The sequence below is a fragment of the Amblyraja radiata genome, chromosome 26, assembly GCF_010909765.2.
Source record: "Amblyraja radiata isolate CabotCenter1 chromosome 26, sAmbRad1.1.pri, whole genome shotgun sequence".
Classification (NCBI taxonomy): Eukaryota; Metazoa; Chordata; class Chondrichthyes; order Rajiformes; family Rajidae; genus Amblyraja; species Amblyraja radiata.
In genome coordinates, this window is record NC_045981.1 from 21,687,734 (window position 1) to 21,702,765 (window position 15,032).

The 15,032-nt window shown below is 49.6% G+C and overlaps 1 protein-coding gene across 1 annotated transcript; it reads right to left on the reverse strand.

Annotated features, from left to right (window-relative positions):
- Positions 1-616: 616 nt before the first annotated feature.
- On the reverse strand, positions 617-12,950 carry LOC116987748 (proton channel OTOP2-like). The gene is made up of 6 exons (XM_033043979.1): positions 12,587-12,950; positions 10,156-10,292; positions 9,965-10,023; positions 8,881-9,005; positions 7,133-8,352; positions 617-1,102 (listed from the first exon to the last, which is right to left on the reverse strand). Exons 1-6 carry the CDS (start codon positions 12,948-12,950, stop codon positions 932-934), a joined length of 2,076 nt encoding a protein of 691 aa, XP_032899870.1. The 3' UTR covers positions 617-931.
- Between the last annotated feature and the right edge of the window lie 2,082 nt (positions 12,951-15,032).

The following is a 15,032-nucleotide window of genomic DNA, read 5'->3' on the forward strand; positions in this document are numbered from 1 at the left end:
TCACTTGAAGAGTATAAGAGATGTAGGGGTACAGGTGTTACTGGTGAGATAGAGGTGGGTAAAAGAGGAGGAAGAACGTCATGGCTGTAGTCTGAGATAACGTTACTGACAGATTGTCCAGTGAGGCTATATGGATGGAGCTGAAAAATAAAAGGGGGATGATCGCCTTGTTGGGAGTGCACTATAGTCCCCCAAATAATCAATGAGAATTAGACGAACAAATATGCTTTGAGATTGCGGACAGCTGCAAGATTTATAGGATTGTCATAGTGGATTTTAATTTGCCTAATACAGACTGGAACTGCCAAACTGCCAAGTGCTTAGATGGGGTGGAATTTGTCAAATGTGTGCTGGAAGTTTTCATCACACAATATGTGAAGGACCATCATGGACAAGGGAGAGGGCAATGCTTGATTAACTCTTGCAAAAATAGGAAGGGCAAGTTATTGAAGTATTGATGGCCAAACCTTTCAGGAGCAGCAACCACAGTTCCATTAGCTTTAAAACAGTTATGGATAAAGTCTGGGCTTCCCACAAGTTAAAGTTCTGAAATGGAGCAAGGCCAACTTTGATGGTACTGAGGCAGGAACTTACTAAAGCTGTTTGGAGTAGGTTGTTTGTAGGCAAGTGGACAACCAGAAAGTGAGATGACTTTAAAAGTGTGATAGTGGGAGATCAAGGAATGCATGTTCCTGTTAGAGTGAAGGGCAAGGTAGGTAGGAGTAAGGAAACCTAGAGGGCAAGGTGTCATTGGGGTAAGGGGATGAGGGCTTGTTAGGGTGAGGGTAAGAATGGGGGTTTGGTGGGAATTCACTGAGGCGGTTCTACCTACATGAAAGATCCCGTTCACATACTATTTGGTGACAAACAAACGACCCCAAGGTTTGACTGAAGGTGGAAGGTCATTTCAGGAGAGGGTCTGAGTTGTACTTCAGGATCTGAGGTAGATCTCCAAGAGATTGGCAGCTGAGTGCATCCTGTAAAAGATTCCCAAGGGCAGGCCCGTGTTGACGATGGCGGCCCACGTCTGGAAGCCGTAGAACTTCTCCTCAATGTCGTTGGCAAAGTGTGGCCGAGCACCAAATGCAGACACAGCCCAAAGCTGCGGAAGGAAAAGCAAGAGTTCACAACCTCCATCATCTCTTTGGGAAACCAACTCAATGAAGGACAATTGCCAAATGAAAGCCACTGCTATTGACCCCCTTGAATCTCATGTAACGCCTCACACTGTCACGAATCACCCCACCTCACAGGTCATGGGCTCCTGGGATAGGGCAGCTCGCAGGGTGACAGGACTTCCGAAACAACCGAGTGTGAATTAATGTGTTTAAGAAGGGACTGCAGATGCTGGAAAATCGAAGGGACACAAAAATGCTGGAGAAACTCAGCGGGTGCAGCAGCATCTATGGAGCGAAGGAAATAGGCAACGTTTCGGGCCGAAACCCAAGGGTTTTGGCCCGAAACGTTGCCTATTTCCTTCGCTCCATAGATGCTGCTGCACCCGCTGAGTTTCTCCAGCATTTTTGTGCACCAGTGTGAATTAACGTTGTTCCTTTAAAGGAGGAAAATATCTCACGGTGGTTCAGAGGATGGAATCCATCACTCCAATATGCTGTGCAAAAGAAGGAGACGGTGGAATAGTTGACCAAAGGTTTGATCAAGGTGGTAGGTTTTAAAGGAGAGATGGAAGAAAGAAAGTTGAAGAGGTTTCTGGAGGGAATTGGAGCATTTTGGGGACTAGGAGATGCTCCAATGGTGAACGTGGAGGTGATGAACGTACAGGCAGCTCAACGGCAGGACAGGGGAGGAGGGGGAGGGGATGATTATAGTGAATGGGGCAAGACCAAGAGAGGGGCTTCAGGTGGTGAGGCCACGTTGCTATTAAGGCTGAACCCAGGGTTAAAGAGCTTGGGAGCAGAGGGTAGGGACGGGGTGGTTAGTGAGAAATAGAGCACATCTGCCTTCTCAATGTTGACTGATTCCTTTCAGTATTTCACAGCGTTCTGGTTTCTGAAGCCAGTGGCACTTGCAGGATTGTTGAGAGCGAGATAGGAAAGGAGTGCCAGGTAACGTGGGAGCGGCCATCTTGGGAGGGGCCAAGTGAAAACGGCTGTGCAGTCAAAGTGCTACCGTTGAGGTCAAAGTGCAGGTATTGGTGAGAGTTGTGACTGGGGAGGGTTTTTTAAAATCTTTCTTCATAGAAGGGACGGGGATAAGGGATATGGAATCCAGGGCAGAGGGTAAATACAGGAGTGGAAACAATTACGACTTTCAAAACACATTTGGACACATATATGCATATAGATAGGAAAGGTTTAGAGGGATGTGGGCCAGATGCGAGTCCAGTATACCAACTTGGTCGACATGCACAAGATGAGCCAAAGGCAGACAGGTATTTGCATTGCTGTGAAGCACCATGACACCTTGACTACTGCAGGATGTGGAAGATCAGGAATATTTCTACTGTTTACGTTGACTACACCTGCAGAACAAATGCCCGGCCACAGCTCCTGTCAGGCAGCACCGAGCAGCTGGAGCTGTGCATGGAGTCGCCATGGAATGAACGGTGTGTGGCAAATGTTGTAGACGGTTTGTAGGCTAATTGGCTTGGTATATTTGTAAATTATCCCTGGTGTGTGTAGAATAGTGTTACTGTGCGGGGATCACTGGTCGGCACGGATTAGGTGAGCCAAAAGCCCTGTATCTCTAAACTAAAAAGTAAAGGAAGCAATTTCTGCACACTGTACCATTCATTACCAATCCAAAGAAGATTGTAAAGCCCTGCCATTGTTTCTTCCCCATGCTTATTCCTCTGTCTAAATTTCTCCATGCAATTTAACATACTCTGAGATTCTCTTCACATAAATCTGGGCACGGAGCCATACTTTCATGACCTGCACATAAGTGCCTACACGGAATCATGTTTATCAATCCCTGACTGGCTGTCTCAATTATTATGCAGATATCAGTACCGCAGACCACCAGAGATTTTATCCAGCGTTAAAAGCCCTGAAGCCAAATGGAAGTTAATAAAACGCATATTGAGTAAACAGTGGATCAATAGCAATAAGAAGTGGAAATGGAACCTCTCTATTACATTTACAGCTTCTCGCAGTCCACTTAAAAGCAAAAGTTAAACCATAAAAATATTCATGTTATGGCTTTGTTAAAACCAAAACATAAGTAACTCTATTAGAATGGTTAAATGATAATTGAAACAGAGACTGTACTTGCATTTGAACCCATAAGTGCATTGAATTAAAAAAGGTTTTACAGCATCAGTGCATTTGGGTTTGCCTGTGAACATTTAACTAAGTCGACAATATGGTGGGCATTCTGGGCCTGGTGTTTAACAGTTAGTGTTCCTTACAAACCTGAAGATATGCAATTTAACACCTTAGAATTCATAAAAACAGTGCTCAGACAGGATATTCTTGAGGAATCAATTAGTGAGGCTATATGGGTAGAAGTTAGAAACAGGAAGCGAATGATGGCAGGCAAGGTGAAGAAAAGTCCTGAGATTCTACAGGTATATGAAGAGTAAAATGATGGCAAGGAAAATAATAGTCACCTTAAAGATCAGTATGGCTTGCTTTGTGTGGAACCATATGAGATGGGAAAGATATTAAATGAATATCTCCCATCCATTTTTACTGAGGAAACGATCATGGAAGCTAAGGAATTGACATAAGAGGTGTGATGTCTTAGATCGTATACAGATTACCAAAGAGGGCATATTGGCAGTTTTAAAGCGCACTAGACCAAGTGCAGACCCGTTGGGTCTGTTTCCCCAACGGCGTTTGCGGGGGGGGGGGGGGGGGGGGGGGAGCTGCGGCATCGCACTCACATTAACCACCCCCCAAACACACAGGTGGGGGGAAGGGGGGTGAGAAGAGGGGAGGGAGGGGAGAGGAGGAGGAGGAAACGGGACAGATTTGGGAGGGAAAGGAGAGCGAAGTAGGGGGTGAGAGAGGGGGATGGGGAGAGAGATGTGGGGGAGGAGGGGATGGGGAGGGAGGGGAGGAGGGAGGGAGGGGGAGAAGGGTGGGGGGAGAGAGGGGAAAGAGTGGGGAGGGAGAGTGGAGGGGGAAGGGGGGTGAGAAGTGGATCTTCTAAATTCTAGCGAGTACAAACCGAGTCTATCCAGTCTTTCTTCATATGAAAGTCCTGACATCCCAGGAATCAGTCTGGTTAACCTTCTCTGTACTCCCCCTATGGCAAGAATGTCTTTGGGCATTGTGACATCACACGATGGAATGTTCACCAGGGGCTGGGGCTGGTGCAAAGGCATATGTAAATGTATCCATTCCGATTGGACACCTGCGAGCATTGGGCATTGTGACATCACACGATGGAACGAATCAAAAGGCAGAAAGGCAGCCGGACGGACGGCAGGCTGCAGCCACAGACTTTTATATAATAACTAGACCAAGTGCAGACCCGTTGGGTCTGTTCCCCCAACGTGCGGTTGTGGGGGGGGGGGGGGGGAGGCGGCATGCAGCGTCACACACACTAACTATCCCCCCTCCCCCCCTGCACTCACGCTAATTACCCCCCTTGATATTATATTAATATTATTAATTTGCTCCTTTTACCCCATAACCACCCTATCTACTGACGCATAGCCCCCAACTTGCAGTCACATCTAGAGAGGGGGGGGGGGGGCAGGGGTAGAGATTGAGGGCAGAGAGAGAAGGGGCAGAGACAGAGAGGGGAGGAGAGAGAGAGGGTGAAAGTGAGGGGGAGAGAGAGGGGGTGCTGAGAGGGGGGGTGAGGGGGAGAGGTGGGGAGCAGGGAGGGGGAGGGTGGAGGGAAGAGGGTAGGTGGTGTGGAGGGGAGGGGAGGGGGGGGACAGAGGAGGAGAGGAGAGGGGGGGAGAGAGGAGAGGGGGGGGGGAGAGGAGAGGGGGGGGGAGAGAGGAGGGGGGGGAGAGATGAGAGATGGGGGAGAGAGGAGAGGGGGAGAGGAGGAAAGGGGGGAGAGGAGGAGATGGGGGAGAGGAGGAGAGGGGGGAGAGGAGAGGGGAGGGAAGAGAGGAGAGGGGGAGAGAGGAGGGGGGGGAGAGGAGAGGGGGGGGAGGAGAGAGGGGGGGGGGGGGAAGAGGAGAGGGGGGGGGGAGGAGAGAGGGGGGGGGGGGGGAAGAGAATCCAAACCCCCCAAACAACCATTTGCAGGCAGTGCTTTTTTCCTTCAAACTAACCATAACCATATTTTCATTTTCAAACCAATTAAGGGTACTTACTCACAGCTGTGTAGACATTTGTTCAGTCATTCAGAGCTCAGACCTCCATGTTGTAGAGACTGATTGGGGCACACCATTTCCTGGTTTTATAGTCCCTCCCCCATCCCACCAGCAGGAGCAGCAGAGAGAATGGGGAATTTTGTAAAAAACATTAATATCTCTGTCATATTTAATCGACGGGAAAAATCCTCGGCACACATGCGGCGGAGGGGGGCTCTGAGTGAGGTGGCCAAAAATGACGGCCGTAGGTGGCGGCGTTCTCTCGGAAATCGCAGCACAGATCGCCAAAAGCGGTCAAGAACAGAGTTTTAGTAATATATAGATAGATTAAGATGCATGAGTGTCCCCAGAGCCTGACCAAGTACATCCTTGGAACTTGAGGGAAGCTAAGGAGGATATTATGGAGGTCCTTGTAGCATTACTTGCTTCGTATTTAGCCACAGGTGAAGTGCCAGAAGACTGGAGGGCAGCTGATGTCGTATCGGTATTTAAGAAAGTCAGCATGAACAAACTAAGGAACTGCAGGCTGGTGAGCCTGACATCAGTGGTGGAAAAATTGTTGGATGCGATTTTCAGGGATCTGGTCTACCAGCGATTGGACAGACATGGACTGATTAGGGATAGTCAGCATGTCTTTGTGCGTGGGAAACATAAAATTCTTAAGGGATTGTACAGGCTAGATTCAGGAAAAATGTTCCTGATGTTGGGGGTGTTCAGAACCAGGGATCACGGTTTAAGAATAAGGGGTAGGGCATTTAGGACTGAAATGAGGAAAATATTTTTCACCCAGAGAGTTGTGAATCTGTGGAATTCTCTGCCACAGAAGGCAGTGGAGGCCAATTCACTGAATGTTTTCAAGAGAGAGCTAGATATAGCTATTAGAGCTAATAGGATCAAGGGATAATGGGGAGAAAGCAGTAATAGGGTACTGATTTAGAATGATCAGCCATGATCATATTGAATGGCGGTGCTGTTTCGAAGGGTCGAATGGCCTACTCCTGGACCTACTTTCTATGTTTCGATGTTTAGCAAGTTGGTCACATGGCAGATATGGAACAGAGAGAGGATGGATGGCCACCTGGAAGGGCAGTCAGTACAGGCAGGGCGTGAGGAGTCCCTTCTATCATTCCCCTTTCAAACAGGGATACGGTGTTGGATCCTGTTGGCCGCTCAGAGGATAGTGGTGAAGCAGCCACGTTATTCTGAAGATGGAGGGAGAACAGCCAGAGATCATCAGCACATGTTGACTCCGATACAGATAGAAGAGGGATGAGGACCGCTGCGTGAATTTAGCGAGTTAAGCAGAAGGTTAAAGAGCAGGACCCTTTGGATCTGGATTATTGCCTGTTTCAGGTGTTGGCTGGGGTAAAAGTAGGAGGACAGGACAGATGAATGTGTGCCTGAGGAGCTGGTGCAGGACAGAGAGTTTAAGGTCCTTGGGTAACTAGGACCATTTCTAGGCCAGGTGGGACTTGTACAAGAAGGATGGGAATTAATATCCTTGCAGGCTGGGTTGCTCACAATACTCGGGCAAGTTTGGTCTAATTTGGCCTGAGTTGGGCAATTCAGTAGCAGTGCGGCAGTTGGGGTTGTGGAGAGGATGGATCAGCCAAGTACAGTGGACAGAGCAGGCAGGGGCAGATGATGGAGCGGGGGCACGGACAGACTCATTACATTTATGGGTCAGTCAGATGAGCTGAGAGCGCGGACTGGCACCTGGCGTTACAATGTTACGGCAATCACTGAATGAAGCGTTGTTGAATGAAGGGCAAGACTGGCAGCTCAATGTTGCCGGGGAAGGAAGTTTCTCGGGGTTGTCCCGCGGTGGCTGCGAGACCCCGTTCTACACGTAAACAGCGCGACACACACAGTGGAACTTCCACAACTTACAAGGATGTTGCAGAGCAGCAGAAACGAGGAGACCTCCCTCAGCAACCGGCGGCGGGCGCCCAGCGGCGGGTGTGGACGCTGCCGGCTCTCGGGGCTGCTGGCGGCGACGGTCCCCGGGACACTGACACCACCGGCCGGGTCCCGGGGAGTCGGGGCTGAAGTTCTCGGGAGGGAAGGTCCCGGCGCAGTCTGTGGGGAGGGGTGGGAGGTAGAGGCGGGTGGGAGGGGGAATCCGGCGCTCAGCGAGGCCTGGGGGAAGGATAGAGAGGCAGAGTCGGGACGGAGAGGGGGCCCGGCGTCCAGCGCTGCTTCTAGGGAAGGGTGGGAGGCAGAGTCGGGACGGAGAGGGGGCCCGGCATCCAGCGCCGCCGGCCAGCGCAGAGCCCCGAGGATGAAGAGGTTCTGGAGCGAGTGTTGGGCGACACTCAGCAGCGAGAAGACCAGACTGAGTGCGTGTAACGGCCCAGGCCGCCGGCTCCACACCACCGCCACCAGGCTGAAGTAGCAGGTGAGCAGCGGGCCCGCGGCCGCCCCCAGCAACAGCCCCTGGTCTAGACTCCCCGCCGGGCCCCGGCCGTGAGAGCCAGTGCCCGCCGCCGGCAACAGAGAAGCTGAGCCCAGCACACAGGCCGCGGACATGAGGGCGAGGGCCGCGCTGTGGAAGGTGTAGTAGGTGAGCAGGGCCCGGCTCCGCGTCCTCGCCTCCTTCACTTCCACCTGATACACGATGGAGACCACCAGACCCGCCAGTAGCACGCCGGCTCCCAGCGCCGGGCCCGGACCCGCACCCGCACTGCCCCGGGCCGGCTTCAGCTCGGCTGCCGCCCGCCCGCCGCCAGCTCTGCCCACGTTCCTCCACATCACAAAGCAGAGCGCGGAGGACAGCAAGCTGTACTCGATGTTGAAAGGGTACAAGTAGGGAGAGGCGGCCTGGAGGATGCGGCAGACACGGGTAGAGCACACACAACCATCGCCGGCAGCATCTGCGGGAGAAGAACACAGTCTATTCAGTGCCCGAGCCTGCTCGTGTCCCGGGCTACCACCAGACACAACACCGGGGTGGCAATGTTTCACGGCCCCGTGGGTCTCCTTCCAATGGAAGAAGAGCCTTTCAGCATTCACCTCACAAGCATTGTGTACCCAATGGCAACAACACGGAGATACAGTACTGGTCTCTGGATCAGGATGTAATACGCTGAAAAGCTCTAGATAGAGCAGATCTCAGCACTGGTGAGGACAGGTATTATACAGGGTACAGTACTTGTGGCGACGGGTCTGTCTCAGTATAACACCGGGGTACAGTACTGGTGGGGACAGGTCTATATTGTACAGTACCGGTGGGGGCCGGTCTTTTACTGTATAACACTGGGGTACAGCACTGGTGGGTTGGGCCTGGGTCCAATACTCCAGAAGAAAATAGACTGACCATTCACGCTATTTATTATAAACCTCTGGAAGGCCACCCTTGGCTTCCAACACTCTAGGGAATAAACCACCAATCATTCAGCCTTTCCTTATAACCCAAGATCCCCAGACCCAGTAACATCCTTGTGAATCTTTTTCTCCATGCAGTCCAGTTTAATGTCATCCTTTATGTTACAATTGTCTCATCGTTGCCTTGTATGAGTATAACAACATATCTCAACTCTTGTTCTTAAGATATTCTTCATAGCTAAAGGTATCTCATGGCCTCTTTTTTGAGCTCATTGGTGAGTCTAGATTAGTTTCATAGAGCTGTCCATATTTACCTGTGAGGGCTCGACTTTGGTCTTCAGGGACTTCACCTTGTACCCCTGTATGATGGAGTGACTCTTCTGCTGCAGCTGACATCCACAGCATTAGGTTAGTGACCAAGGAAATGGCCAGCCCACACCTGCAAACAAGGGATCAGCCTGTGGGTCACAGCGAACCAGCTGGGAAACCACAGTGCACTCTGACTATGAGGCACATGTGCTAACAGTGTGGCTTACACCCGCTTTATATACCCCCCCCCCCAATGGAGATGGAAGATACAAATCAGATAATCCAAAACTAGTAATATTGCACATTATGGAAATTGGAAATAAAAACTGAAGATGATTGAAATATGCAGCAGGCCAGACAGCATATGTCGGGAGAGAAGTAGTTAATGATCTTCAGTCAGAATTTGATCAAGTTACTGTCAAGCAAGTTTTAAGATGTTTTGAGAGGGGGAGAGGACAAAAGGGAGAATATGTGTGAAGAGGGGAGTCAACAAAATGGGATGTTGGTGCAGTTTAAGATCGCACTGGGAGAATGAGTGGATGGCTGCAGGAAGTTGTGAATACAAGGAGAATTGTCCTCTGAACTGACTAAAGGAGAATGGAATTACTGAGGATCTGAAATTGGAGAATTCAATGTTAATTGAAATCTGTGCATGTACATACAAGGTTAGTTGGGACCAAGAATGTGGAAATTGTTGAATTGTCAGAGGACAATAGAGGTGGATCAGGGGATAAAGGGTGAAGGAAAAGCAGGAAGAAATAACGTTGGTGGGCAGCAGAGCCGGCTGAAACAGTGGGTCTGCTTGGGGGTCCTGTCTGTGGATCCAGGGCAGGAAGTTAAAGTGGGCTGTGTGGGGCTGGGGAATTGAGGTTGAAGGTGTGGAGGGAAGATCTGAGGAAATGAAGCCCGTGGAATAGTGGAAGAGGTGCAGGTAAAGGGGTGGTTTGGGTAGAAGAGGCGGAGAGAGTAGAAGCAATGGAGAGGTAGATGGAATTAAATAGTGTGGGTAGAAGGGGTGGTGGAGGAGGGAGGGGAGGATGGGCTAGAGAGGTAGAGGGGAGGAGATCTAAGACTAAAATATGCCCTTACCTGGTGAAATGCTGATGTACCTGAACACAGTCTTTGGAATGGACCCAGAGAAAGTAGGACTAGATTGGGAATAAAACACAGGGAGCGGTTGGTGACATTGTCCATAAACAGGTAGGAGGGACAGGTTCATTTACTGCCCCCCCAGGTGCACTCAACTACCACCTGAATTCAAGTATCTTCACACTACTCACCTGTGTGAACAGAAACAGGATCTCAGCACTGGGGAAGAGGAATTGAATCGGATGCTCACAGCCAGGAAATCCGGCAGCACGGACAAGCTTGAAGATGTCATGTAGAACGCTGCATGCTCCAAGCACCAGTAGCCCCCCTGTCAGTCAGAACATAGAGCGGGGAGAGATGGATGGGATAGAAATAATATCTCCGAGAAGGTGAGGCCAGGGCACCTTGTGGTGTTCTGAACTAGCAATTGAATTCTCCAAATTGTGACAACTGCCTTCCCCTGTCTGCATCAAGACAGGCCATGTCTGCTCTGTTATCCATCTGTATCTTAGCTCAGCCTCTCCCCTCTCCATTAAGTTCAGTAATATTGAATTCTCCAAATTGTGCAACTGCCTTCCCCTGTCTGCATCAACAGGCCATGTCTGCTCTGTTATCCATCTGTATCTTAGCTCAGCCTCTCCCCTGTCAATGACTCCACCCTGGTCTGCTACTGTAACTCATCACATTTCCTGATCACATTCCATGTGCTTCTTTAACACTCATCTCCACAGCAACCCCAACTCTCCCTTGTTGTAGATGGTCATTGCCTGGCACTATAATTTTTTTTAAACAAAAATACATTTATCGCAATAATAGTATATACAATACAAAACAACACCAAACAAACCCACCACCATGATACAAAATAACCCAATTATCTAAACAAATATTCTTAAATATCAAATACGCTCTTAAACAACTATTTCCCCATCCTTACTAAGGATTCCTGGCACTATCATGGCAGTAAAGTAACTTGGCAAAGCAGTCTGTGCTTTAATGCTAAAGTAAAAGTAGAAAGTGGTGAAAATACTCAGCAGGTTATATTTTCGCAGGTGTTGCTGCCCTCATTCATGGGCTGCTGAGGAGTTGTAAATGGGGATTGATCATTGTGCAATCATCAGCAACATCCCAACTTCTGGTCTTCTGCTGGTGGAAAGTCATTGGTGAAGCAGCTGAGATGGCTGGGCCGTGAACTCCTGCACTGATGTCCTGGGGCTGGGATGATTAACTTCCAACAACCACAACCATCTTCCTCTGGGTGAGGTCTGACTACAACCACTGGAGTGTTTTACCAGGGTCGCCTGATCCCACTCTTGGTCAAACACTATTTTGGTGTTGTGCCTAGTCACTCTCATTTCACCTCTGGTGTCAGCTCTTCGGTCCATGTTTACACCCAGGCTGTGATGAGGTCAAGTGGTCCAGGTGAAGCCCAAACTGGGCTTCAGGGAGCAGGTTATTGGAGAGGAAGTCACAGGAGGCTCCATGCTCCAAGACTATTTTAGAAGCACCTCCTGGTCCTGCAAGTTCCATTACCAAGGGTTGTGTACGTCAACAGTTTCAAGTCCTGTACACATCTCTAATGATCAATATTGAGCCCGGCATATCGATGCAACCACACAGAAAGCTCACCAACACCTTGTTCAAAGGTTAAGAGATTCAGCATGTTACTGAATCATCTAACGAACTTCTACAATTGTACAGTGGAGAGCATCAGTGGATTGGTTGCATCACGGAACTTTGAACGCTCAAGTATGGAGGACATTGCCCGATCCATCACAGCTACTGACCTCCCCGCCATCGAATAGATCTATACGAAGCGCTGCCTCAAGAAGGCAGCCAATATTATCAAAGACCCACTCCACCCAGCCACGCTCCCAGCTCACCGCTACCGTCGGAAAGAAGGCGAAAGAGCCTGATAACTCTTATCATCATGAAGAGTTTCTTCCCATTGGCCATCAGGTTCTTGCACCACCTTGACTACTATGGTTGCACCACACACGGTGTTTTTTTGCACTAGCATTGTGTAGTTCACTTTAAAATACCCGATAATTTAATGCATCTTATAATGTTTGGTGTGTTTAATGTCCTTGGTAAAGACTCTCGTTGTTCAAGTTCATATCCGGTACATCTGACAAATAACTACTCTGGACTTTGGAAATGGTGGGAACACCATCTGTCACCGTCAAGGACTCGCCTCACGGTTCAGTTCGGTGTGTTGGCTCACGTTGCAATGCAACCCCTAAAGCTCTCCACTACTTCCTCTCTACCGCGCCAGTTTGAGGTTCAGTTCCCACTTCGGGTCATTCTGCCGCGAATCTCTAGGTCGAATCGACGCCAGAAACGAAGGCAGGAAGCAGGCAGTGTTCCTTGCCTCTCATAGACACAAAAATGCTGAAGTAATTCAGCGGATCAGGGAGCATCTCCCACCCTCTCCCTGGTGAAGAAAATGGATAGGTGGCATTTCGGGTCTGCACCTTACAGAAGGGTCCGGGCCTGAAAAAGTCATCTATCCATTTTCACCAGCGATGCCGCCTGACCCACTGAGTTACTCCAACATTATGTGTCTATCTTTGCTGTAAACCAGCATCTGCTGTTCCTTTTTATTGTATTTTATTTTATTACCTCTCAGCCACACCGGCGCTGCATGGGGATCCTTGTAGAGAGGAGCTGTACGGTGACGGGCTGTGCACGATATGTAGACCACCATCCAGACTACGGCTAAGACCATCATTGCAGTGAGCATCACCATCACCTCGTCCTCATGCACTGGCACCTCACTCAAAACTCCTCCGCAGATCAGTGCACCGCCGAGGAAGAGGATGTTGGCAGCCAACAGTCCAGAAAGCAGCCTGCCCCCTTGCCTCTGGAGCCTGCCGGAGCGAGGATGTGGAGAAGGGGGGACTCCATGCTCACAGCTTCCCCTCCCCTCGCTTTCTGCAGGCACAGCTCCCTCTGTGATCTCGTCACAGCTCCTCACCACTTCCATTCTCTGAAGACTCAAGACCTGATGATACGGAGAGAGGTCAGCACCACACAAAGTCCAGCCCGGTCCAGTCACAGAGCAGTCCCACCTCCTCAGCACAAAGGTACATCCGCCCCCATCTCATCACTCACCACTCTTCGCCGAGGAACACTCCTCTACCTTCCTCACTCTTTAACCAACCCTCACTGCCTCCTCCACAACCCCCACTTCCTACTCCAGACATCACTCCCTCCGCCAACCCGTCCCCCTCCACCTCCCACAAATTCACCTCCACATCACTCACACCCTCTATCATCACGCCCTTCTCCCTCCTCCATCTCCCTTCCTCCATATGCCTCACTCCATCCTCCCTGTCCCTTACCTCCTCTTCCAATCCTCACTCACAACTCCACTTCCCTCACATCCCTCCCACCATGTCCCACTTCCTCCCACCATGTCCCCCTTCCTGTCCACTCCCTCCCCTATGTCCTTTGCTCCCTCCTCCAAACCTCACTTCCCCTCCGACCCTCACACCCTCCTCCATCTCTCTTCATTCCTCACTCCCTCCTCCGATCCTCACTTTAGCCACCATGCCCTCACTCCCACGATGCTCACTCCCTCTCCTTCATGTCCCGGATTTCCTTCTCCATGTCCTCACTCGCCCCGCAATGGCCATCACTCCGTCCTCCATGTCCCTCACACCCCTTTTGTCACTCACTCCTATGTTTCTTGCTTTGTCCACATCCCTCCCTCACCCCACGTCTCGCTCTCGCTGCCCTCCACACTGTAGTCTCATTGTCCCCTCCCATCTGATTTCTTTGTACAACATTGTTTGGTTCTGTCTCTGCACCACCTCAGCTGATTTATGCATATTCCTCACGCTACCCATCAGAATATTCCCCTCACCCAATTCCTGGCCTTGTTCACTGTCTGCCCCAAACAAGTCAAATAGGAGTAGATTGTGCACAATAAATTGAAGGAGTCTTTATGTACAGAGAGATCTGAGGTTCAGTTCATAGTTCACTGAAAGTGGCAACCGTTCTGTATGCTTGGTATTCATAAGTCGGAACATTGAAAATAAAGGTTGGGGTGTTATTTTGCAAGTTTATAAAATAGTGTTTAGACCGCATGTGGTGATCTGGTCACCTCACTATAAGAAATATGAGTTTTTGCTGGAGAGAGTGCAGAGGAGATTCACCAGATTGATTCCTGGATTAGAGGTCTTTAGATATGGGAAATGTTTGGATAGACTGGGCTTGTTTTCCATGGAGCGAAGGAGGCTAAGAGATGACCTATTAGAATAAAGGATTGTAAGAGGCACAGTCAGGGTAGATATTCAGAATCATTTTGCCATGGCAGGGGTATCAAAACAAAAGGGCACATGTTTAAGGTGAAAGAAAGTTTAAAGGGGATCTAAGGAGTATCACAGAGTGTGACTGATATCGAGAACTTACTGCCAGAGGGGTTGGTGGAATCAGATACAATCATGACAGTTAAGAGACATTTAGAATGACACTTAATTGGGCATAGTGTAGAAAGGATATGGACCTAATGCAGGAAAAAGGGATTAGCAAGGATGGCAGCAAGGATGTGGTTTCTGAAAAGTATGACATGATGACTGTCCTCTCACTATGTCCCTGGTCACTTTCTCCCTCAAATCTCTCCCCATCTCAGTCACCAAATTCTATAACTTCTCTCCACATTCTGCACAGAAACAACCAGCCCATCTGACTGCATCTTGATGGTCATTATCATGTTACAATGTATCCCAACACCTCTTCTCGGTATCCTACAGCCCTTGTTACCATTCCCTGCTTTTCTCCTCACCAAATTCTTTGTACCATTCTTATAATGTTCCTCACTAGCTCACCACTCTGTTCCTCAGATCCGTGTTTGTCCTGCCCATTGTTATTCGCCATGTCCCTCTCCTTATTCGCGACTTCTTCTTGTCAAATCCTGTTGCTCCGAATACTTCACCAAGCTCCTCGTCTCAACCTTTCCTCCTTCTCACCATTCCCCCTTGTCCACCCTCCCCAATCCCCTCTCTGAGCCTAGACTGCAATGTGAGATCATTATTAACCGGATATTTGAGCGGATTCTAATTAC

Coding starts and splice junctions, on each gene's coding strand:
- LOC116987748 (XM_033043979.1), bottom strand. CDS start 12,950: ATGGAAGTGGTGAGGAGCTGTGACGAGATCACAGAGGGAGCTGTGCCT. Junction 9,006..9,964: donor GTACATCAGCATTTCACCAG/GTAAGGGCATAT, acceptor CCTTGTTTGCAG/GTGTGGGCTGGCCATTTCCT. Junction 8,353..8,880: donor CCAAAGTCGAGCCCTCACAG/GTAAATATGGAC, acceptor ACCAGTGCTGAG/ATCTGCTCTATCTAGAGCTT.